This window comes from Emydura macquarii, unplaced genomic scaffold (genome assembly GCF_026122565.2).
Source record: "Emydura macquarii macquarii isolate MOO-44397 ecotype Brisbane River unplaced genomic scaffold, CSIRO-AGI_Emac_v2 contig_1483, whole genome shotgun sequence".
Classification (NCBI taxonomy): Eukaryota; Metazoa; Chordata; order Testudines; family Chelidae; genus Emydura; species Emydura macquarii.
This window is the reverse complement of record NW_027131620.1, coordinates 1,276,430-1,302,076: the sequence shown is the minus strand read 5'-3', so window position 1 is coordinate 1,302,076 and position 25,647 is coordinate 1,276,430. Positions and strand designations below refer to the sequence as shown.

Below are 25,647 nucleotides of genomic sequence, written 5' to 3'. Positions count from 1 at the left end.
AAAGGAGAGAATCAGGAGCTCTCTCTGGGCACAAGGATGGGTGCAGCACACGCAAAGAGGCCAGGCAGGCGCCTGCTATCCATTCGCAAGGCCAGGCAGGGGCTGTTCGGAGGAAGAGGAACATTTCCTTTTCGTATCGGCCCTTTGCAGCATCGTGTCCTCGGCGTCTCTATTGGTAACGAACATCTGCTCCAACCAGCAGGAAATTCTAGGAGAGAGATCGTGATGTAACCCGCAGGTCACAGAACAGCAAAGCCCACCTGCCTTTGGCAGTAAATGTGAGGCGCTTTTTAATCAGGGAATCGGAGCTCTAATTACAGCACAAGCGGGTAAGCACGTGTGCATCATGCACACTGCAGGGCGTGCGGAGTGTGAACTGGCTCCACATCAGAGGGAAATCCATGTTTCGCCCCAGCTATTGTTTCCTGGCTTTATATTTTTTCAGCATTGCGTGAGCAGCTGCTTCTCTGTTTCTGTCATCAGAACTTTACTCATTCTCCTGTGGCTGGGGGGGCTGCAATAATCACACACACTGACATTCTCATGCTGCTTTGCCGCTGATTTGAGGTCTGGAAGGGCTTTAATAATGTGCCTGGCCAACACCCAATGGATCCAGTCCTTAATATGTTACGTTGGTTTAGTTCCTCTCATGCTGAGGGATCCTGATTGCTTCACAAATTATGGGCTCGGTTCAGTCCCCATTGAAATTAACAGGATTCTTTCCTCTGATTTCAGTGTGCATTGGCTTGGGCCCTATATATGTATACAAGCCCCTGGAATGCAGCCATTGCTGACGGGAGGAGGAAGGGGGGAGGATGTGACCAGACAGAAAACCCACATGTAACACATGGCAGGACTGTGTGTGGTAGTGGTAGTGAGGGTAGGAATTTAGGGCCAAAAATCACAGCAAATCTCTGCTCTTTACAAAAAGCGCCATGTGAAAGTTAGGAACAGAGTTTCAGAAAACACCAAACCACACGTGTATTTGCATGTCGATGCTAAACGTGCAGTGCTGGGATTGGTGCGCAACGGTACTTGTCCAACCGTGACAATCTGGACCCTGATGCTCAGGGCCGAGACCAGCTCAGGTCCTGAGTTCTTGTCTGAGAGACACTCCCTCACCCCCGCCCACCCGGGCAGTAAACACCAAGGAAATCCATGGATGTATAGAGGTTAGAGGGCTGCATGGGAACCTGGGTTCCCAGGGAGTCTGTGTGTTGCTGGACCACTGACGCTTGCACTAGTGATCAGTTCTGTCTGGGACCGTCTCATTCTCCTCCCTTAGAGCAGACCTGCTCCTCTCTGCCAGCTAGCAGCCGTTAATCAGGGCGATTCCAGCCCGCAAACGGCACTGCTTATTCTCTCAGCTCTTCCAGCAACTTCTACGTCAGCTCAGAGAAGACCCCTTCTTTCTCACTCCCACACTTCCCCTTCACCCTGCTCTCCCTCTGCCAGAGCTTCACCAGTGATGACAAGGATTCATGAGGCCGCCTCGTCTGGCCACTGCAGACTCTTCTCTATACTAAAGTATCCCGTTATATCCAGTCTTCTGTGTTCCAGGCACTTCTCACACCTCGCGCAGGAGACGGTTCCTCACTCTAACCCATGGTTACTGGTGCCCCAGATTACTGGCCACCTGCCCCTCGGCCCTGACCTGGTGGGGCTGTATGAGGAGGCTGGCGTTTCACTGACCTGGCGGGGCTGTATGAGGAGGCTGGAGAGCTGGAGATGAGCCGGCAGTGGGAGAGGAAAGCCCTGCTTTAGTCTCGCTGGAAAATAAAACACTCATGAGAGCAATGGAAGGGGGCAGAACAATCGGCGTCGCTGGAGGGTTGTGCACAACCGACTCGGCACCCACCCCTGGTTAGCACCCTGCTCCCTGGGAGCTCTGCCAGCAGCTGCACAAGCGGGGAGACTCTGCCCTGCCCCGGCGCACGCACACAGGAGCCAGTCCCAGCGCTCGGGCCCTGCTAGCTGCAGAACGAGAAGCAGCGCATTCGGGAGACGGGATCTGGAAGGCATTAAGACGTGCGCCGTGCACATTCTTTCCACTGTGTTCTCGTCTCTGCCTGTCACCGTTCCAAGATGGACTCTGTCCAGCCACCCACATTATGTCTGCAGCAGTCCCCGGGATACTGCCGGAAGCTCTTTGATCCAGGGCTCCTCTGCCCACAGCAGCTTTTACCCACTGTCCACGGCTGATAACGGACGTGTCAGGGCTGGGGTTTGACCCAGCACCTTGGCTCCCTGAGACCCGTGCCCCGACCCACCCGCTCCTTACCGTTAATGCGTGGGAGCAGGATGCTTGAGCCAGAGAAGTTCATGAGCGCCTGCAGTAACTGCACCTGAGGATGCAACGCAAAGAGTGGAACCCGCTGGAGCTTGCAGCAGGGGCAGCGACGGGAGAGGGGGTGGCTGAATTTCAGGGGAGTTAAAAGGGGACCAGGAACTGGGATAAGACTCTGCTTGAACCAAGGAGACAAATGAACATAAAATCAGCCACACTGGGTCAGACTCATGTGCCATCGAACCCAGCATCCTGCCTTCTGACAGTGGCCAATGCCAGGTGCTTCAGAAGGAATGAGTAGAACAGGTCATCATCAAGTGAGCCATCCCATCGGCCATTCCCAGCCTCTGGCAAACAGCAGGCCCTGCCTATCCTGGTCAATAGCCATAGATGGACCGAGCCTCCGTGAATTTAGCTAGTTCTTTTTTGGAACCTTGTTATAGTCTTGGCCTTCACAACATCCTCTGGCAAGGAGTCCCACAGGTTGACTGTGCGTTGGGTGAAGAAATACTTCCTTTACTTCGTTTTAAACATGCTGCCTGTTAATTTCATTAGTGACCCCTACTTCTTGTGTTATGAGAAGGAGTAAATAACACTTTCTTATTTACTTTCTTCACACCAGTCATGATTTTATAGACCTCTATCATATTCCCCCTTAGTCATCTCTGTTCCAAGCTGAAAAGACCCAGTCTTATTAATCTCTCCTCATATGGAAGCTGTTCCATCCCCTAATCATTTTAGTTGCCCTTTTCTGTACCTTTTCCAATTGCAATATATCTTTTTTGAGATGGGGCGACCAGATCTGCATGCAGGATTCAAGATGTGGGTGTGCCGTGGATTTATGAAGAGGCAATACGATATTTTCTGTTTTATCATCTAGCCCTTTCCGAACAATTCCCAATATTCTGTTCACTTTTCTGACTGCCGCTGCACATTGAGTGGATGTTTTCAGAGAACTATCCACAGTGACGCCAAGATCTCTTTCTTGAGTGATAACAGCTAACTTAGACCCCATCAGTTTATAAGTATAGTTGGGATTATGTTTTCCAATGTGCATTACTTTGCATTTATCAACTTTGATTTTTGTCTGCCATTTTGTTGCCTAGTCACCCAGTTTTGTGGATCAAAGATCCCTTTGTAACTCTTCGCAGTCTGCTTTGAACTTACTTATCTTGAGTAGTTTTGTATCATCTGCAAACTTTGCCTCCTCACTCTTTATCTCTTTTTCCAGATCATTGATGCATATGTTGAAGAGCACTGGTCCCAGTACAGACTTCTGGGGGACATCATTATTTACCTCTCTCCACTCTGAAAACTGACCATTTATTCCTACCCTTTGTTTCCCATCTTTTAACCAGTTACTGATGCAGGAGAGGACCTTCCCTCTGATCCCATGACCCCTTACTTTGCTTAAGAGCCTTTGGTGAGGGACCTTATCAAAGGCTTTCTGAAACTCTAAGTACACTGTATCCACTGGGTCACCCTTGTCCACAGGCTTCTTGACCCCCTCATAGAATTCTAGTGGACTGATTTCCCTTGACTCTTCCCCAACAAATCGTATTCCGCTCTGTGTCTGATCAGTCTATTCTTTACTGTGTCAGCCAGTTTGCCAGGTACTGAGGTTAGGCTCACTGGCCTGTAATTGCCAGGACTGTCTCTGGAGCCTTTTTTAAAAATTGGCATCACATTAGCTCTCCTCCAGTCAGCCGGCACAGACGCTGATTAAATGATAGGTTACACACCACAGTTAGTAGTTCTGCAATTTCGCATCTGAGTTCCTTCAGAACTCTTGGGTGGAACCATCTGGTCCTGCTGACTTATTACTGTTTAATTTATCAGTTTGTTCCAAAACCTCCTCTAACGACACCTCAATCTGGGACAGTTTCTCAGATTTGTCACCTAAAAAGGATGGCTCAGGTTTTGGGAATCTCCCTCACATCCTCAGCCATGAAGACTGATGCAAATTGAGTTTCTCCGCAACAGCCTTATCTTCCTTGAGTGCTCCTTTAGCATCTCGATTGTCCAGTGGCCCAACTGCTTGTTTAGCAGCTTCCTGATTCTGATGTACTTAAAAAAAGTTTTTGCTGTTACTTTTTGAGTAACACATGGGCTGTCCTGGAAACTAACAAAGTCAAACAGACTGCAATACATGGTGTGGGGGGAGCATTTTCCCCAGGTCACACATGCATGCACAGTGGAGGTGCACAGGATCACTATGTATCATGCAGAGTGGGGTGCGGACTCCAATGGAGCCCAGAGAGCAGCCGCGGCCAGGGTGGCTGGGAGATGAGACAAGGCTGCAGTGGTGCAGCTCCTATTAAGCCCTGGCTGGAACTGGAAGCGCCCCTTGCCTGGCGGCACTGCGTGGAATGGAGGGAGTGGGGCCGCTGCGTACCCTCCCCCTGGCATCCTCCCTTGGGTGCGTTAGGTAGAGGCTGCACCCAGGGGTGCAAATTGAGTCCATTACGTCCTCCAAGCAGGGACGTCACGTTCCTTCGAGGAGAACTCACAGAGAAGGGGCCAACGTCTGAGTGCTTCAGTGACAGCTGCATCCTACGGAGAAACAAAGAGACGTGGCATCCCACAGTCGCCTCAGCACACAGAGCTCTGCTGTGGGGCTGCGCTCCATGAGGGGGGTCCCGCGTCTGAACCCCACCCACATCCGGCCCTGCCCTTGAAGGGAGTGGAAGGGCTGGCTAAGCAGAGCATTACCAGCCCTCGGCTGGGCCCTGGGCAGAGATGCTCGGGTCCCGCGGTGTGGCCGGGGGCGGGCCCTGCGCAGTGATACTCGGTGCTGAGCGCAGCGTCACGCCCAGGCACATGGGGAGGAATGAAGGGGAGCCTGGCAGCTGGCAGTTTGAACCCCACGGCTTTCATCCCAGCTTCTTCGCTCCCCCGCCCACTCCTGGCAGCGACCCGGCCCTCACTGGGAGGTGCAGGGCCAAATTCAGCCGGGATGTAAGCAGAGCAGCCTGAGGCCAATGTAGTTTACACCAGGGCTGGATTTACCCCTTCAATAAGGGCATGGCCACGGCTAGCCCACCGGCCAGCAGGCAGTCTGTGCTTGCAGCTCTGGGATGCTTCTCACCCCCCTCTGCCCTCATCCCTGGGAATGGGAACTCGGACGCCTCCTGGGCCCTGCAGGCAAGTTTAACCATATCCTCTGGCAGCGCCATCCCACCTCACCCCCTCCACACCCACGTCTCTTACTTGCCGAGGGCCAGGGTCCCACCTATCCGGGCCGAGGTCACCGTAATCTTGGCTGAGACGCTGCTGGTCTGGGAAGAGAAGGAGAAGCGACGTCAGTTCCTGTGAGACTTGTGCTGGCCCTGTGAACGCAAAGGCCCTTCCCTGGGATCTTCCATTAATGCCAGGAGTGAATCTGCCTCCCCCCCCAGGGAAGGGCTGGGCACAGCCTGCACTCTCCTTGCTGAACGCACAGCTGCCCTGGGAGGAGAGGAGGCATCGAAAGGCGAGTTATGCAAGGAGTCCATCTCCTCTGCAAGCAGGCGCTGCTGTGGGAACCGAGTAGGATTGCTGCACACGGCAAAGGGACGGGGCACGGCTCATAGCCACGCCAGTCCCGGCCCACCTCAGCAGGAGTTGTGAGAGGGGGCGATGCAGGGATATGGGGCATAGGGGAGCTCGCAGTGATTCCAGGTCCATACTCCAGATCCAGCCTCTATCGTCAGGAGGGCAACCTCACTAAAGTCTCCCCACCCAGGGCCAATATCCATAAGCCATGCCCAGACTGACCACACTGAGGAGGAAGACGGGGATGAGGGAGGAGTTGGGCAGGATAACGTATGCTTGGATATCCACAACAGGCGTGAGTGACAGGTTCCCAGGCGTGATGGTCAGGAACGGAGCAGAAGAGGTTTTAATCCTGAGCTTCATCAGCTTGTCTGGGTACATCTCCTGCAGCTGGAGAAGGAGCAGAGAGAGCCAGTCAGCGCTGGGGAAGGGGACGGCAGATTCACACAAGCCTAGTACAGCGAGAAAGCAAACTCCCCGAGGACTGAATCCGATCCAGCCTTTCCTCCGAGCTCACGTTCCTATCTGTGACCATTGCCCCGGCGAGCGCCCATGTAACCTCTGTCAAACCTGGTCTGTCCTGAACGAAAACCGAGGGTGGTGGGAAGTTCCCGTTTTCATCTAGTCTGGGAATGGGCGGCTGCTTGCTGGAAAACAACAGAGCAAGGCGCTGAGGCCGGCCCCAGCAATCCTAGTGCCCAGCGGCTCGTGTGCGGCACAGACCCGGGCGCTCCTAGGGCAGCCCGAGCACTTACCTTGGGAATGAAGGCGGAAAAGGCGGAGGTGTTCAGATGGAATTGAAACTGCTTCGGAATCTGCATCAGGAGAAACACAAATAGTGCCGGGGGGTCACTTCGCCTGGCAGGGACCTGCCTGCAGAACGGGCTGCGGCAGAGCGAGAGGCACGATCATCCACCAAACCCTCCCGCACCACCCTCCCTGGGAGCCAGTTTCACCATCAGGGAAAGGTCTCTCCAGGTGCCCTTGAGTGGGGCAGCAAGGCCCCAGGGGCCCCAGGTGCCCCCTGCTACGGGCTTCTGTGGGACTGAGACGCTTAGGAGCAAGCTGGCCTGTCTCCAGTCCTACGGCCAGAACTGACCGGCCATTCGAACTCTCGCTGTGCAGGTCTGGGCATGTCCCGGGTTCATTACCAACAGTACACGCGTGACAGACGGGGGCTGCTAGGTAACGATGGAAAACTGCGGCTGGCGTGAGCCTGGCCTGTGACCTGCTCAGCTCTGTAAAGTGGCTGACGAGTAGGGCGGGTTAGGAGAATTTCCGGTGGGAATGTGTTGACCTGAAGCCTGTTGGGGGCAGTGGCGGGTGCTGACCGCACTTGAACTCAGAGCTGCCGAGGTGACCTCAGCTGACGCCCGGGGACCGTTGAGAGTGAGAGAGGTGCCTGCGTCCACCCTGACGGCCCGAGGCCTGAAGGCGGATGTGCTTAGAGAGACCAAGACGGGTCAAAGGTGCCATTAGCCCAGGAACTGTGACTGACTCCCTCACCTTGTTCTGCAGCCATTGCCCAGGGTTCGGGGACCCTGCGGGAGCTGGGCGGAGAGCTCTCAAACCCCATGTTTCCACCCCCTGGGCTGATCCCTGTGATAACTTGCCTTTTCCCCTGTCAGGGGATCACAGCAAACTCCACATTTGGTGCACGATGAGACAGAAAACATCCCCCCTTCACTTACCAACTGCAGCCTCTGCCCCTACCCATCTCAGTATTCGTACAGCCCTCCCCACCGGCGTCCGAGCATCTCACAGGCAGCAGTGGCTTTGTTTCACCTCCCTGTGAAGCAGGGCAATTCAAGGACGGGCTAGAGAGACTGAGTGACACATCCAAGGAAGCTTGTGGTTGAGCTGGGACTTGAAGCCAGGCCTCCCGAGTCCCACCGCCCCTTACCATGTCATTAGTGATTTCGAAGACCAGGGCCCCTGCCGTGTGGTATACAAAGCCGGCTGTGTTGAATAAGTAACTGGAGGCCCCGAAGTAAACCATGCGGTCACGATCCATGGGGAAGGCCAGTGCGGGAGGAGCAAAGGGGACAGGAGAGCGATGGGCCAGGGAAAAAAATTCACCCTAGGGAGGAAGGAAAAGAAGAGTGAAGCCCGGGGGAGGAGAGAACAGCTAGAATTCACGTGCTTTTCACTGACCCAACTTGGGAGCAAAGCGTTCTGAGGAAGAGAATAAAAACAGGGTCTGCCCCCAGGCGCTCACCCCCTGCACTCACACCGGACCTTACAAAACAACCGGGGCTGGCGCACTATAAAGAACACGAATCCTTTGCGATGGCATGGAGCGTTTCACGTGAGGCGCTCATGTGCCCTGCACGTGACAATTAGCATCCGAGAGAGGGCGGGACGGCCTGCCACTCCTTTTACCTGCTTTCAGTTGGAGCTAGGTAACTGGAGGCACAGAGAGGTTAAGTGACTTGCCGATGGTCACAACTCCGCACTGAGAGTTAGTGGCGGACCTGGGAAGAGAACCAATGCATCCTGGCTTCCAGCCCCTCACTCCTAGGCTGCTCTGGCCTCTGGCAGTTTAGGGTCCAGCAGGCCCTGGCGAGGCAGAAATGCTAATGGGACATACAAACATCCTTCACTGATTCCCCCAAGAGTGTGTGTGTCCCTCCGTCCCCCTCTCACCTTCAGATTCACGTCCAGAGTTTGGGCTGTTGCCACGGGAGGTGTAATCAGGGAGTAATCAATCCCAGCCACCTTGTCTATCTTGGCTGTGACTACAGGACAGGAGAGAGACAAACTGGATGGACCGAGATGCCAGAGGAAATCCCATCCCTTCCCGCTCCCCAGCTGTGCCATGCTGCTGCTCTGAAGGGATTAGGGGGAATTAAGGCTCCATCTTTATTGTCTCTCAGCTTCCGCCATATGAAATGTGCTCAGTTTAGAGCAAAGAGATGGGGGTTTTTGGTAACCGCCCACCCTGGGAACTAACCCTCAGCCTGGAGAGTCACGCTGGGTCCTTTCTGCTAGGGACAGCTGCAGTGCCAACCCCTGAGGAATCTTTCCTGGGCCTGCCCCAGCCACGCTCCCCAGAGGCTGCAGGAAGGAGGCAGGGCTTTGGACCTCCCCATCCTGAGAGCTGACTGGTGCAGAGGGGGACAGCCTCCAACAGGGAGTTGCACCAGTCCCTTTGGGGTGATGTGACGGCACCCGGCTCTCAGTGTGGGCCAGCAACTAAATGGAGGGTGAAAATCAGTGTCCCCATAACATGCGCCTGGCCTAGGGGAAATGCTTGTAAAAATCAATGTCATCACCACTTCGTACCTGGCAGAGTCTGGAGATAGGGCTGCAGCTTGGTGCTGACAGAGCTGGTCACTGCGCCACAGATCTGAGGAAAACAGAGAGGTAACACCCTGGCGATGGCCAGTAGCTCTGTCTGGACAGACGGATTCACACAGAGTGGCAAGCTCTCAAAAATGGCCTCTCTGGTTCTGCAATGTTGCCCAATGCAATTTTTTTACTTATGCAAAAGCCTGCGTTTGCACATGCGAATGACAAACAGCCCACCGGGCAGAATGCTGTTTACACTGCTCCCCCAGCTCCAGCTGCTCTGCAGAAATGCAGGCCAGTACTCCTGGGAGATGCAAACACGCTCGGAAAGGTCCTGCAGGGAGTAACCCTGCAGATGGACTAGAATACCTGCCGGCATCTTCTCCGTTCCCGTTCCCCAGAAGGGCACAGAAACAGCCATGCTGGATTGGACCATTGGCCTGTCCAGTCCGGCACCCGGCCCGCAGCAGTGGCCAAGAGCAATATCTAGTGCTTCAGAGGAAAGGGGAATCGTGACCATAAAGCCGCAGCTAGCTGCACAGTGCTAGACCCAAGGGGGGAGTTCCCTCGAGAGGTACAAGGCAGGATCTCCTGGGTGACTATTCTGGTCTGCTTCTCCCTGTTATCCATCAGGAGGTCAGCTCAGGCTCACTCATGTTAGCTGTCAAACCAGGGCTCTGTGCCGGTTATGAAAGGGGAGGTGTGCTCCTTCCACCCCTCTGTGCAGAGACAGCACACATCCCCACGGGCCTGGAGCGCCAATGCCTGGCCTGAGACTGATGGGGAAATGGGAAAGGTTTGTTGTGGGCTGAGTCATGTAACAGCCCTTGTGCATGCACACAGCTTCCTACTGCCCGGAGACACGCTTGTGTGTTAAGGGGGAGCCAGCCCAGCAGAGAATGGGAGGCAAAGCAGGGGTAGTTCAGTTATGCAAGGTGCAGGAAAGCCCCCGAGATTGACGGGAAGGTTTGATGGCCCTGGTCCCAGCTACACAGGGAGCCTGGAGGTGGGATGCACCCCCTGTTCTAAGGAGGAGAAACAAAGCATCGCAGTTACTTCTGTGGGACAGGCATGAGCAGATGGAAAAGGCACCACTGGAAACATGAGCTATAGATCGGGCTAGGCTCTGCCTGTGGAAAACTCCTTGCATGTGGTGCAGGGGATTCTGCCGTGCTGAGAGAGGAGGCGAAGGGGAGCTACCAAGAGGGATTCTCACCGCGTTTCCAGGTTTCCCCAGCGGCGTCCCCTCCAGAGAGGCAGGGGATGGACGCACATCTCTGATAGGTGCTGGCTTTGCTTCTAATGCCAACCCATCTGCTCCAACAGCTTTCAGGTGGCCCTTAAAAAGCCACTAGATGGCACTAAAAGTAGCTCAATACAATCAGTCCAGGGTTTTAAATCTATTATAGAAATGGACTTTTCACTGTTCTCCAACTGCCTCCTTCCTGAATGAGGGTTACATCCAGAGATGGAGCAGGTCGTGCCAGTTAGCCTTGTAGCAATTATTGCTAACAGCTTGTTTCCATGTCCTGGTTCAGGTTTCCTGAGTGCAGGCTATTGTACAGTGCTGTAGGTACCAGGGTTTCGCTGATGCGCCCCATTAAAACAAGACGGTAAACATTTGTAAAATCCAGCAATGAGAATTTCTACCCCAAAGCTCCTAAAAATCTATACCAGTGACAGGCCATTCGGAGGCTCTCTAAGTGGGTTCTCTCTTTTGATACGAGTTTGGCTGAGGCATACGATCTAATTAGCAGACCACATGAAAAGAAATGTCTCTGTTAATTGAGACCAATTCTATCAGCCACTGGCAAACGCTGCAAGTTTAGAATTCAATAGGAACTGTGCAGTGCCAAGGCGCCTGCCATTAGTCTGTTTTTTCATGATGCTCTGCAACACTGATCTCCGTATATCACGTCTCCTACCAACAAACAGCGCCATCCATCCGTCCCCCGCCATCACACTCGTTATTGGTAAGGCCAGCCTCAGAGCGAGAGAGTGCGGATGTGGGCCGTTTGGAAATTGTGGCAGTGCAGCAGGAGGATCACTGAAGAGAGCTGGTATTCTGTGCTCCTAGCCTACTGTACCTTGCTTTCCATGGCTTTCCGGAGGCTGGACTCAATCTTCTTGTGGAAGAGATTGTACAGCCAGCTAGGGATCAAAACACAGTGTGATAAAGTCATCCTTCCTCCTATGGGGAGGAAATTGGAGGAGTGTTTCCTCAGAAAGGGGTGACACTAGAAAAGTGTGTGACCGTGGGGCATGTTGTCCCATGGTGTTTTGGATTCAAATCTTTGCTGCTGCTTTGCGTTGTTTAATATGATGGCTGCATTTGCAGATAGATATGCCTGTAAAATTTGTGCACACAAACGTAGAGATGGGCTGAAAACAGGGTCTCTTAAAGGGACAACCCTGTGGGCCAAATTCAGACCCCGTGTAAGATCATTTTTTAGCAGCAGCTCAGAATTTGGTTCTGTATTTTTATTTATTAAATTCATCTTTGACAAGCCATCTCCCGGGTATTCTCAGAGCTTTTCCTTGATTAGCCACTTGATGCAGCTACCGCACCGCTGGGCCAGTCACTCCAGGATTCAGATGACCCGTCTAGCGGTTTGTGAAAGAAGACAGAATGGGCAAGGCCAGCGGTGCTGCTGACACGCCTGGTGGGCCCAGCGGAGCTGGGATGAATGTAACCAATATCCCTGAGTGGAGGCCCTGTAGAAGATGGGCTAATCAACGCGATCGCCAAGACGTGACCATCCAAGGACGTTACGTACCCAAACCTGCCTGAAATGTGCACCCGAACTTTGGAGATGTGGTTGCTACACTCGGAGGTGGTAATGGTGGGTCTCCCAGAGGTGTCACTGCCCAGCTTCAGACCAATAGAGATGGAGACACCCTCGATCTTCAGGTCAAAGGAACCACTGTCCCTGCTAATGGAAAAGGAAGAAGGAGAAGAGATTGCATTTGCATTAGGGGCCCTCTCCTAATACCCAGGCATAGTCCATATGCTGGGGGAAAGGGCTTGCATGTTAATCCCTGGAGCACTGATTATTCACAAGGAACATCCCTGCGGCTGGAGCAATATTCAGGAATCGTAGTCACGTCACTGTTTCTTTTTTCCTTCTCCCTTTCTTATTACAGGACTTAGGGAGAGGGAAAGAACCTGCAAGGCCACTGGTTCCATGCCCCGGCTGGAGGTTCCCTGCAGGATTGCGCCCTACAATATATTCTCCATTGCGTTATGCTAACCAGCTTAACGGCTCCAGCCATGGGGCTGCCCCATGTCACCCATCTGAGCCATTTCTAAAGCGGCAGCGGGGGAGAACACAGCAAGAAATTCCCTCCACACTCATGCAGGGCTCACAGCTCTTCCCCACGCGGCATTGGAGGGCACCACCTAGCCTGCCAGGCCACGAGGCCGATTGTCGAGGACTGAAGTTCAGAGCGCAGAGCCTACAAGGGCTGCAGCACCCCTCTGTAGACGAACCAGAGACGGACACGGCCCCCTGCCCAGCGCCACGAGGATGCTGCCCTCAGGAAGTGAAAAGCTGGGTCTGTGTGTTGCCTTCCAGTCATCACCGTGAATACTCACACCCGGGAGACAGGCCCCAAGGGTGACCTCACCCATGGGTGGGCTTGGCAGCCTGCCTCCCTGTGGATGATGGACCTGATCCGTCTTTCACTTACACTGGTGTAAACCAAGAATAACCCGACTGAAGTCAATGGGGCTGCACTGGTGTAAAACTAGTATGAGAGGAAAATCAGCCCCCTACCCCTGGGAAACAAGTCAGTGGGACAGGAAATGACAAGGGGGAAAAAAAAGTGTGTGTGTGTGTGTGTGTGTGTGTGTGTGTGAGAGAGAGAAGGGGAGAGAGACGGGGACAGAATCCGTTTTGGGTCACACAAAGGATTACACAGGTGGCATGAATGCTTGCACAGAGCCAGATAGAGCTTACATGAATCCCTTCTTCACCCTCCACTTCCCTGTCAGCTGGGCAAAGGCGTTGGTGACGAAGACTTTCAGGCCCACGTTGGGGATTGGGGTGATCTTTGAACTCGGCAACTGGAAATTACGAAGGTTCAGGCTGAAAGAGAGAGACATTCTATCGGCAGGAAACCAGACCTTCCCCAGGGAAACCGCCGGGCGGCTTTCAGCCGCACCCTGAGCAGAGAGGCATCCGTGTCCCCAGAGTCACCAGCACAGCTGCGGCAGGTCGCAAGGGGCCAAGGACCGAGCAGATCAGGGTGAGCAAACTCCTTCTCTGCTCTACAGGTGACCTCCCCAGGACAGGCCTGACGCACATGGAGTCTATGCCCCTCTCCTGTGAGCTCAACACTCTCCTAGTCCCCCCCGTTCTCTCAGCCCAGCGAGGGGCCCTCGCTCCTGGGAGGGAGCCACAAAGAGCTTTCGCCATCCCATTAACCCGCTTGTGTCTGACGGGCGAGCGGGAGGGGGGGGGGTCATTCGTGGTCTCCTGAAAGCTGAGGTCATCCCAGCTGTGCCGGGAGCTCTGCTCCAGAAGAGATTCCTCGCCTCGGTGGACTCCGCTCTCTGGGGGAGGGGCTGGCTCTGGAATCAGAGAGGGGCAAACTGGGCATGGGGCAGCTTTGCTTTTTGGCAAAACCTGTTGGTTGGATTTTGCACAAACGCCCTCCCAGCCCAAGATGTCTGGGCTCCAGACGGGGAGGGTTAGACAAACGGCTTCATCAGAACCACGGCCATTCACTTTCCACTGGGAGCTCCTGCTCCACCTTATTCTACCCCCTCCCACCTGGCTCTACAGCGGGAGAGGAACGGCCCATCCGGGACATGCCCCTCCTGGGAAGGACTCTGTCCCGCACCTCTCACTCCCAGCTCTGGGAGGAAGGCTGTGCCGGAAGCCAAGGTCTCACCTGTGGAATTGATAGCGCACCCTTCCTATGATCTTGACTTTAAAGGACCCCGAGAAGTCTGGCAGCTTCAGCTTGGCTAACTCCTTCTGCAGGGCAGCGATCCCCTCCTGACGAGCTGCAGGGAGACGAAGGGGACGTCAGCCACAAGCTGGCCCTTTGAGAGCCAGCTGGACACAGACCTTTCAGACCTTCCGTCACGCAAGGAAAGTGTCCAAAGAAACGACGAGTCAGTCACTTACCCGTTGATGGAATAAGTGGCGGGAGCCGCTTTCCATCACACGTGCGACTATTAGTGGCAAGCCGCAGACGGCGAGAAAAAGAGCCCTCACATTTTAGCATGAGCTGCAGGATGCACTAAGGGGCATCTCATTACCCCTGGCCCACAGGGAAAGGCTGCAGCAAGGCAAACAACCGGCACAGGGCAGGCTGCACCGATGCAAAGGGGAAGGGAATCCAGGAACCAGGGCATTGATTCCCGCTCGTAATGGATGCTAGTGAGTTTCATTCTTCACCCGGGGCAGTCATTCACACCAGTGCAAAGCAGGGTAAAGTTGGTGTCAAAGCGGTCCCTGATCGGAGTGCGTGCACGCTGCACTCACTGTGACAGACGCAGACCACCACACACGGCACAGCCGTGCCAGGGAAGGAGCCCAGGGTTCTCATGAGATCAGCTCAGCCCTTACAGGTGTGCGGACACTGCAACCGGAGCTGGGACTGCAGCTTGCACTAGCTTTAATTTAGCTAGTGCGGCTAAAAATAGCCGTGAAGATGCGGCAGCGTGGACCTGGCACGGATTAGCAACATGAGCACGTGTCCAGGACTCCAGGCGGGCTTCTAGAGTCTGCACTAGGGTCCGTGCCGGCGTGGGAAGTACACGGAGCAAGAGCTGGGGACCAAATGGAGACAGGGAGGGGTCTCCAGCCCCAAAGATCCCTCACTCACTTCCCACCACACACCACAAACAGAGAGAACATGGGGCGTGACGCACCCGCCACAGGGAGAGAGAACGCTTCCCATTGAAACATGCACCCCCAGAGAACACCCGGGGAGATGCACACGCCCGTGCACTAGAGAGGGTGTCAGGAATCCTTCCCCGCCTTCACAAGCAGCCATTTCCATTCGAGAGGCGGCCCCACGCCTGGAACAGGCTATTCCACACAGCCACAGGATCCCTCCCTCCTGCATTTATGATCTCTCGTGTCACGTCCCTCCCGCTGGCTGACTGGTTCCTAGCGCATGTCCCCTACAACGCGCTGGGGGTAGCTACACACCTGGCCCGCTCGCCAGCTGACAACAAGCTCCCGGCTCAGTGTGAGAGAGACACACATTGACCTGGGAACCTACCGTAGTCCAGGCCTTTGACAGTGATCCTGCCCACAAAGCCAGGGTTCGTGGCCCTGGCCAGCACCGTGCAGACGGCCAGCACCGCGGCCGCCAGTGCCAGGCGACGCGTCCCCATCCTTGCAGGAGTGCCGAGGCGCTGGGCAGCCACTGAACCACGCTGGGCAGACTACTGTCCGATGCCCCGCTCCCACCCGGCTCTTATACCCGGCGTGTCTGCAGCAGGCCGGAAAAGGGACGGGCGGGCATGTGGCAAGGAAGCAGGAAGCTGCTTTCACATTCTTTTGGGGGCTGTCCCCACTTGCATCATTCTCAGCCATGCCCTGCTCTAGCTTCCTCCTCCTGGGGCTGGGGCCGGGGCAGGGACAGGCCCTGCTGCATGGCCCGAGGCTCGCTCACTCACGCCTCACTTCGACCGTTTCTGCTGCTCTCTTGCAGCGAGGGTGACACCCGGCTCCACAGACAGACACCTGCCGGCAGCAGCCCTGCAAGCCAGAGGAATGCAGCGGGAAGGGTCTCCTTGGATACCGGGGCGGGTCCTGGAGGCAGGAGAGGCGAACACTTTGCATTCAGCACCATGCCAACCTCCAGTGGCTCCTCACTGCCCTGACAGCTGGAACAAGTCCCTTGTGGGCTCCTGGAGCAGGCTCGGCCAGGGACTTGGACCCCATTGCTTTCCTCCTCTGTGTTTTGCCCATTCCACTTTTTCTCAGTTGACAGAGGGCAGGGAGCAGGATGGCGACATCCCAGATCCTCACTAGAGGTTTTGCGGAGCATTTTCTCTCTTGCTAGGAGGATTTTACTTCCCCGTCAAGGAAGCAGCTTTCCCAAGTTATTTCTCTCCTCCTGCAGCTTCCACCGTTTTAGCCAGTGGCCTCGCCAACCCGCAGCGGCCAGTCAGAGTTCTGTGCCGTGGCCCGGCCAGCAAGGGGTGAGCTCTGGTAGCAGTCACGTGTCTTAAGTCTGTCGCTCTTTTACCCCCTCTCCAGCCTGTCTAGCCAGCCAGCAGCCACATTCGCCGTGCGCTCCTGTGCAGGGAGACAGGTCGGTGCCTGGGATGCAAGACCTGCAGCGACACGCTGGAGCCAGGCCGGGAAGGTCTAGCTTCCCCTCCGAATTGCACTGTCGCATCTTGCACTGGAGCTAGCTGCAGCGTGGCCACGCTGGCCATCGTGGTTTGGGTGCCCAGTGTTGGGAGTTCGCACCCTGCAGGCATTGCCTGGCCTATGTGGTTTTCTGCCCCAAAGTTTCCTGCATAAATCTTCCAAGTGGAGGTCACCGGAGAACCTGCATGGTTCTGTGGGACGGGAGCAAGACCAAATTAAAGCATGTCCTTTCCTGCTCACTGCCCCCAAGGGCTTGTCTCCTCTGGCCAGCTCCGAGTCCTGCCTGCCCTTGACCCGGGAGGAGCTGGGGTCCGTGTAGAATCCAGATGTGCATTTTCCTCACCAGATGCTGCTTTATAAAGGCAGAGCGCACTCGCCCTTTCCCATTACTGTTCATGGGAATGTCCCCCCCTCCCAAGTCAGAGCCCACCCCACTGCGTGAAAACCGGAGCTGCTTCTCACGGGTCCGGCACAGTTTCAGTGGCATCCCCGTGCCCCCTGCACAGTCAGACCCACAGAGACGTGAGATAATGACATGCTGCAAACAGAAGGCCACTAACTCCCCAGCTTCCCGTCTCCATGGAAGAGCTGCTGGGTAGAAGAGAGGCTCGTTGGGGCCAGCAGGTAACACACTACCCTCCACCCATGGGGCGCTGATCGTCCCACCGTTTGGAACGACCTTCAGCCCTGAGTTTTAGTCACTGGTGACATGATGCAGGCCCTTTCGTGACACCAAATGCAACCTCGGCGTCGGAGCAGTCTCCGGGCGTGACCTGAGCACAGCGTCACAGTCACAGCGCCGCATGGCAGAGCCCGGACTCTCCACCGACAGCAAGGGCCAGTGATCATGTGGGAACGGAGAGGGCTCAGAGGGGGTGGGGCAGGAATGGGCCACCCTTGTCACCCCTCGCGAGGGGGCGGCTAGACTGAATGAGAGCTGCTCTGCCCCATCTCCAAGGTCCCAGACGCCGAGGTCTGGGCTCAGGCTCCTCTCTGCAGAAAGGCTGCATGTGAACTTGGTGCAGTGAGACAGAGACGCCCGGGGAGGCAGCCATCGGCGTCGCTGGTCTTCTATGTTGAGGGGGGACAGCTCCCGTCAGGCCAATGGGGCCACGCAGAGGGGGCAAGTTCCACGACTGCCCAAGGCTTGCTTTTGGGGGGGCACCCCTCCACCCCCGCCCAATGCAGCTTCCTCCCTTCTGCAAAGGGCAGCAGTTTGGTCCCGCGGTGAAATCAAGCGGGTAGGAAGCTGATACGTGCATTTCGCAAGAGGCCTGAGCAGCCGCACAGCAATAACAGTCACAACCGAAGGAAGGAGAAATCCTCGCGGGAACTTTCAGTTCCCCTTCTGTGCCTCGATCCCGGCAGAGCACCAGAAATCTGAGGGCAGCATTGCACGTGCATTGCTATGTTCTGCGAATCCCATGGCGCAACCAGACCCCAGAGGCAACTTCCCTGAGCTTTGGACTGTAAGAAAAGACGACGCACAGCAAAGCAATTGCTCAATAGCTGGTGGCTCTCGGCGACCCGGGGCCTGTATTTTGTGTGTGCAGGCGGAGACTAGCTGCCTGCCGATTTACCGTCGACCCTGAAAATACACAGCACATGAGCAGCATTCTCCAGCTCACTGGCATGCTTTGGTGCTGCCCAAAGAAGCAGGGTGCCCTCCCTGCAGGGGTCTGGGACTCCCAGAGTTTGTGCCTGAGAGGCGGGAAAGCCGGGGCCAGTGTGGATTTTTCCTACAGTTGGAGAAGAAGGCACGTGCAGTTGGTTGCCCAGGGAAGGTGCGTGCAAAGTGCAGGATTACTGCATTTGATGGTGCTGTTGTGGTAAGTGCAGGCGCAAAGAGCCAATCAGGTGCCTTCCTGGCCAGCAGCACACCCAGTAAAATGTGCAAATGTGGGTATCGCTGCTCCAGACTGGGTACAATGCGAGAGCTGCTCTGCCACGGACAGACATACCACTGCAGCTAGTGAGGAGTCTCCTCGGGCTGACGTGACAGACACCTGCGCTTTTGGAGCAGCAGGACTTGCATTTCATCCCTGCAGTTCCTGACAGCGAGGTCCTGGGAGTCGTCTGTGACTGGCAGACACACAGCAAGGAACACAATGAAAGACTCACCCGAAAAGCTGGGGGTTGACCGTTTCCTTTTAGAGCAGCAGGCGGCTGACACGCCAGCACAGAGCTCTGCGTCAAGAGGGGTCAAGCCCCAGTGGGATGGTTTGGGATCCCCAACCAGGGGAACGCCAGAGCCTCACAAGCTATCCAACTTCAGTCAGGAGCCCCACGTCTAACAACGAGCTCTCAGGAGCCCCCGCCAACAAGTCACCAAGGGGGCAGGGGTCTCTCTTGTAGCTCAAGTGACCAGGCCTGTTCGTTCAGAGCTGAAGGTCATGACTTCTATAACCCTCCGCCCCCTCCCCTCACCACCCCAGGAGCCACACCAGTGCTGTTGGATGGTGTCACTTCTTGGTCTGACCCACAGTTTGCTCCAGGTTGAGCAATTCACCAAACAGCTGCCGAAGGCCTGGGTTTGTGACACCGCAAAGCTTTGACTTGGGTTTGGTAATGAAGTGCTGGAAGCACGGCACATCAGAAGCAGATCCTCCTTCACGCACAAAGCTGGGCAGAGAAACCCACAGGACGTGTAAACAGGCAATTTCCCACCTGGACTCACGAGCTTTTTCAAGGTGAACAGCAAACGTTTCCACAACCCAGCTGGAGTCACAGGGCCCATGTCTGTCACACAACAGCTGGGGACGTCCCTAGCACCCAGAGCCGACAACTGTGGTGCTTATACAGCTCTCAGTGCTAGAGAGGACATTGACTCTTGAAGAAAAACATAGTTCTGCTAACAACCCCCGAGTTGGAGGGCTGGGTAAAGGTTCACCGGTAGACGGCGACCTGGCCAGGCACTACCAGACCGTCAGGTGCTGCTTACAGTGGCGGTGGCTGCAACCCTCCACAGACACAGCGACACAGCAAAGTCTTTCTGAGCAGTTCCCCATTCGCTGCCCTGCCCTGCCCTGCCCAACGCCACAGCAGGACAATGGCAGCTGGCTGGGCCACCCCCAAAAAACAGCCTAGGGGCTGTGAGTCCTGCAGAGAGGACGTGCTTCCATTTCCCTTCTTCTTCGTGAGTGCTTGGCTGCGTTGCAGGGAAGGCATCCACTGCATGGCCCCAGACGGACTCTCTGCACTACAAAAGTGCCGAGCACTTCACTGACATGTACGAATTAAGCTTCTGAGCCCTGGGATGAAGGTGAGTATTACTGTCCCTGTTCTAGTTACAGGGAAACTGAGGCACAGAGCAATGAAGCAACGTGTCCAGGCTCACACAGAAACCAGACCTGGGACCAGGAGGCCAGGCTGCAAGCACACCCCGCTCTAGCAGGGCCACACTTTAGTAACATGCTTGTTTCAGACCTTTCGCCGGCTGGCCTCACCGCGCAGAATCCAAGAACAAACGCAAACGCCGTTAAGAAGCGACTCTGTTCCCAGAGAGGCAGACAGCCGCACTATTAATGCAGTCAGCCTGGTGCGGCGGGAACCTACTTCCTTGCCAGTCCTCCAGCTAGATCCGTTAGTCCTTTTGTGTCTTTCTGCTCTCATCTCCCCCCCTCCTCCTGCATCAGAAGAGGAGCTGTGGGGAAGGGTCACGGCCGGGGTCAGGCAGCAATCGGGGGTAGAGAGAACATTCAAACACCCCCCTGGCTGCTGTTTCATCTCTAGAGACGCTGCTTATCAGCACCCATTTAAACTTCTGCTCTGCCGTTCAAATTGTACAGAGCCTGGCTGGCCACAGGGACATCAGACCAGCCCGTCCCCTCCCCTGGGCAGTGACAGCCAGGCCTCTTCCCACTGCCACCCCAATATTCATAAAGCTCGCCCCAGTCGTGCACACCACGAACCCGGCAGCTGGCCTTGGAAGTCCATTTAGTCAGGCCCAGCCGGCGCAGCGGGAATTCCTGCTCTCCGTCGCAGGCAGCATGGCCTGATCTGCCGGAGGGCCGCACACAAGCCATTTCCTGCTGCTTTAGCTGGAAGCTGCGTGTGTGCTCCGCTGCCCCTCTCCAGCTGCTGTGTGTGGGGCCTGATGCGCAGAGGGAGCAGCAGGGATTCCAGGGCCCTGGGAAAGGGGAACCGGCTGTTCTACAACAGTCCACAGCTATTTGGAGCTGCACCTGTAGTTCGTGGCTGGTTCTCCACAGCTGTCCCTCCCCAGTGACTGTGCACACGTCCGGCTGTGGCGCGGTCACGTTACTGCTCATGTCCGTGACAGCGCTTCTCTGTGGACTTCGCAAGGTGCAGGTCTCTGCGTAGTCTATTGTGCTGTCTAGGGGGAGAGCATGGGCCGGCCCCATCCGTGCGGGAGTCTCGATCTCTGGGTTTCATTGGCTCATTCTCCAGGTCGCTGTCGGAAGCAGGGCACCACTGGTAGAGGCAACAGCACAGCCTGGGCCAGCTTCTTGTCTGGGCTTTAACTTCCTTCCCCCTCCACCCCAACGAGTGCAGGGAGAGCTCTCCCGGGACAGCCGCCCTCTTTGCCCTGGGGGATGCAGCCAGCTGCAGGCACTGACCTTCCTGGGATGACCTGCCGGCCCCCAGCTGGTGGGGACTCTGTTAAATGTGTGAAAGAAAGTAGCTTTCTCCCTAACTTGGGCCATGGCCTGATCTGAGGGCTATTAACTGAGGACAAGCCAAACATGTCAGGCGTGAGAGCATGAGGCAGACAACCCCCCCAGGCCTGGGAATTTCCCCTGCTTTGTGCTCCCCTGTCAGGGGTAATGAGATCTGCTGCTTATCAGACACCTAATCTACCACCTGGCAGGTAGGTGCTGACTCATCAATAACAGGGAAACAGTTAGGGGAAGGTCTGGGCTCAGAGAGCAATAGCAAACCTGGGCCAGCTGGGAATATACAGCAACCCTCTGTCCCTGCCTGCCAGGGCAGAGACCTCACCGGGACCCCTGGGAAAATATCGGTCCCTCCAAACATAGGGGATACCTGCCAGCCTATGGGGAGATGTTTGTACCTTACCTAGAGCACTCGCAGCACCCAGGGAGCCTCATTTCCCCAGCCAATAGCCAGAAGAACTGGGAGAGAGTATCTGGGGGTAGAATGTCCCCCATCATCCATCCCACCAACTGCACCCCTGGCCGGGGTTCTGAGCTCAGAGCACTCTGGGCGTCCTTCGCTGCTGGGGATGGCAGCTCAGCTTCCTCTCACGCCTTCTTCCATTTGGGCCCCGTGTTCACAATCTCCCCGGGGCGGCCTGGACTGGGCAGGGAGCTGTAGCTGCCGGCTTTTGCTATCGCGCCCAGCGTCACCATCAGCTGTCGCTGCCTGTCCTGCCACAAGCTTCATTCCAATGGTGGCTAAAAATACAGTCTTAGCAGGCCGGGCCAGGGGGTCCTTTTCTGCTATTGTTTTCCCAGCTGCAGGATCAGTCTGTCTCCACGGCATGACCAGGGTTCAGCCTCTTCCTGGAAGCTGGAGGGGACGTCCCTAGCTTGGGGTGACGCGAGACAAGAACAGCTGGCTGGGTCACCAGAACTAGAAGAGGCCAGGAACCACTTGGGGCTACAATAAATTAAAAGCAGCTGAGGGACCGGCTGGGGCAAATCAGGCACTGGAGGAAGGGCAGGGTTTGCATCTCATCAGCACAAAGCACAGAGGAAGTCCCAGAATGCTGGACTCATCTTCTGGGGAGAAGAAAGGGAGGCTCCTCTGTCGCACGTCTGGCACTTCCAGGGAGCAGGCATCTCTCAGGGCGGGGTGAGGTGGCATCTGTCACACATTAACTAGCTAATCCTCACTGCGCCCAAGCGCAGCAGGCCTGTGTGCGTCACAGCCAGGCCAGGTGACTTGGCTGAGGCTACATAGCAACTCAGTGGCAGAGGTCCTGGCTTCTGGCAGGAGTCACACTTCTGGTGCCAAGAGAGATTTTTTAGTGGCTGGGGGGCACCTAATCCAAATGCAGCCAGGTTCAGCTCCGGTGGGCGCGAGTCAAGGAGGTCAGACTAGATGATCAGCACAGCCCCTTCTGGGCTTACGTCCTGTGGATCTAATGCAGCATGGATCAGACCCGCACACGCAGCAGGAACAGAGGCTGCACCTCCCCCAGACCTCCCCGAAAATTCGACAAGGATCCTGCAATGTGGCTACAGCCCTGAGTCACAGAGCTCAGAGCGGATGCGGGGTCCAAAGCTGGGCTCGGGGAGTCTCGCAGTTGGGGTCCAACACAGAGAAAGGCACAAGCTGTCGCCTCTGGCTTGGGACATGGATCTTGGATCTAGTGCTGGGGTCACGTCCACCCCCACCCCAGTCGCCCCCAGCACTGCGACATCTGAGCAATTCGCCGGCTGCCCCCGGTCACTCAGCACCGCAGCCACTGACTTAATCGAGACACACCGAGGTGGTGAGCGCATGTCCCGAGAAATACTCTGCTACCACGTGGAGCCCATGTTGCACCCCCACCCGCCCCGTACACACGCTCCCCTTCTGCTCAATGACGTGATGTCCAGGCCCCGCTCGAGACAAGAACGACACAGAGCTGGGAGGACAATTTTGCTGAAGTAAACATAAAAACGCAGGAAGGACGACCCTGCGGAGACCCTGGCGGGAGGGCTCCAGCCGCCCCGTTGGGCCTGAATGGGAGCTCTGTGCCTGCAAGGGGCGCAGAGTGAAAAGCCACAGAGGGGCTGCGCAACAGCTGCCTGGGCCAAGCCAGGCGGAGAAGAAGTGGGGGAGGGCGAGATAAAAGAGGGAGGGAGGAACAGAGCTCCACACAGAGACCCTCGCACCAGGCCTCCCTGCAGGCAAACTCCGGACGCCCTGGGACGCTCCGTTGGCTGGATCTCATCCGGCCCCAACATCCTGCTTTCTGCACGAGTATCGCTCCTTTCCACTCCAGCACCAGGGCACCCACCTGCTGGGTGCTGGCATCCCCGAGAACCTGGGGGGGGGGGGACGGCCCAAGCAGGTAGTGGCCTGTCTGAAAGGGAACTGGGCTTTGTTTTCACTCCCTCCTGCGTCTTTGCTCCCTCTCTCCATCCCATTCTCACCTGCAGGCTCACGCCCAGCTGCGCAATGTCTGGGGCTCACTCAGCCCTGAGCCTGGCTGTAGCGCTGGAGTGGCTGGGCTGAGTCCTACCCGCTGCTCCGGTTTCACCAGGGAAATCCTTGCATGCTGCCCCCTCCTGCCCTGAGCTGCCTTTGATTCGAAGGCCTGGTCCCAGCCTTCCAGGCTGTAACTGCTCTCGACCCCCCGTGGAGGTTTTGCGCCGCCCGTCCACACGTACAGCACAGCCCCTTGCTGTTGGGGAGCTGGCTCTACGCTCTCCGCCCTCGACCCGCTGAGCGGCTGGTGAACCCAGCACTCCTGGGACATGCCGTCCCCCAGAGCCGACACCTCTGGGATCAGCACCCGGTCAGCGGTGTCCGGGGTGTCGCTTCTCCCTGGCGGGCAGAGGTGGACACTGCATATGTCAGCCTCCCCCATCCCCACCACATCCTTCTCCCGAGGCTCAGCAGCGAAGTCCGACAGCAATCGTCTCCCCAGGGAAGTGGCTGACGCTTTGGCAGCTGAGTCCATAAAACAGCACTGGACAAAAGCACTCGGCCAGAGAAACGTAGGGAGCAGGCCTGCGTTAGCCACCCCGGGGCTGTCTTCACTGCAGTTAGCCCAGGTGAGCCTAGCCCAGGTGTGAGCAACCATCTAGCAAAGCCGTGCCCCAGGTGTGTCCTGACTGGTGTTGCGCTCCCCGGGTATGTCTCTAGGACTCCTGGGGACGTGACCCACGGCTCTTAGCGCTGCAGTAAGCAGAGCTGCTCCATGATTCTTCCCCAGTGAACTGTGGGGAATGTGTCTGTCCTGGACACAGGGGGGGAATTGCGGGAAGGCCGTAGCAGCACCTGAGTGGTTTAACCTGGGTCCTCTCGGCAAAGCAGCCTGAGTGAAAGCAGAACCTGGGCTCTAAGTTCAGCCCTAGCCCCAGCGGCTGAAAGCACCACTAAGCTCAGGGGACAAGAGTTTGGTGTGTGGATGGGGGAGACGGGGCAACACCTGGGTAAGAGGCAGGCTAACTCTGCAGGGAAGCCACCCTCATTTCCTTCTGTAACGAGGCCAGGTCCACTCTGCAGCTCAGGGGAAGCTGCGGCTGACTTTACCCAGAGCGGGAGAGGGTGAAAGGAGAGACAGAAACAAACCGGTTCAGGGAGAAATGGCTGCTGCTGGGGTGTGGAGCTCTCTTCAACGCTGCAATTGCTCTGCTGTTCCTGGGACAGGTGCCCTGCTCTCCCCACCCTGACACACGGAGAGAGGCCGGCTCTGAATTGCTGCACATCACCCTTTTCTCTGAGCACCAGCCGATCCAATGGGGACCGATGGCTCCTGCAGGCAGCTCTCGGAGAGGGGAAATGGCAACCCACTGCAGCAGGGGACCTTGGATCCCGGACACTGAATGATTGTGCTGCAGCTGCAGAGAGCGGGCTGTAGCTGCTAACCAACTCGCAAGTGAAAGGGGGACGCAGCAAGCCATGGGCCCCCGAAATGCTTCCCTTGGCAGCAGAGCAGCCTTATCCCCTTTCCCCCGCACCCGTTTGTTTTTGTAGTGCTCTGTCCAACCCCTGCCTAATCCCTGGCCAGGAGTTTGTTATTGCAACTGCCTCCCCCTCAGCCAGCTGTTCCAGGACCCAAAGAGCGATGAAGCCAGAGCTCCTTTCCCAGAGCTGCCTGGATGCTCGCTGTCAACCTCGCGCTGGATGCTTGATCTCCAGCATCACCACACCAGTGCTGCCAACCCCAAAGGTTCGAAGATCATGAGGATTTTTTTTAAATCATAAATGGGGGATGGGGGGCTTTTCATTTGCTTGTGGGTTCTGAGCCTTTAGGGTGGGTTCTGAGCACATGGGTCACATTCTCCAGCTTTACTCTGCGACCACGAGGGCTGGAAACTTACTTTTTTTTTTGTTAAATGAAGGCTGAAAGTCTTGCACAATCAGCTGACTCCAGGAACTGGTGCTTTAAAAAAAAACAAAAACTTCCAAAGATGGTGAGATTTGCCATAAAATTGCAAGAACTGGCACCATTGCAGTGTCTGAGTATACTTCACTGTGGAACATGCCACTTCTGCAGCTTTGGGTTTTTAGTTCTAGACGTTTAGGTCACGGTTACAGCTTTGAAATCAT

The 25,647-nt window shown here is 56.1% G+C and overlaps 1 protein-coding gene across 1 annotated transcript; it reads right to left on the bottom strand.

The window, feature by feature from the left end:
* On the bottom strand, positions 1 to 15,555 carry LOC137156940 (bactericidal permeability-increasing protein-like). Its single transcript, XM_067553952.1, has 15 exons — positions 15,353 to 15,555; positions 14,009 to 14,123; positions 13,072 to 13,200; positions 11,890 to 12,045; positions 11,200 to 11,263; positions 9,107 to 9,170; positions 8,468 to 8,559; positions 7,725 to 7,901; positions 6,577 to 6,636; positions 6,044 to 6,211; positions 5,498 to 5,565; positions 4,798 to 4,840; positions 2,282 to 2,345; positions 1,693 to 1,769; positions 1 to 208 (listed from the first exon to the last, which is right to left on the bottom strand). The coding sequence occupies exons 1-15, from the start codon at positions 15,465 to 15,467 to the stop codon at positions 170 to 172; spliced, it is 1,431 nt and encodes a 476-aa protein (XP_067410053.1). The 5' UTR covers positions 15,468 to 15,555; the 3' UTR covers positions 1 to 169.
* Between the last annotated feature and the right edge of the window lie 10,092 nt (positions 15,556 to 25,647).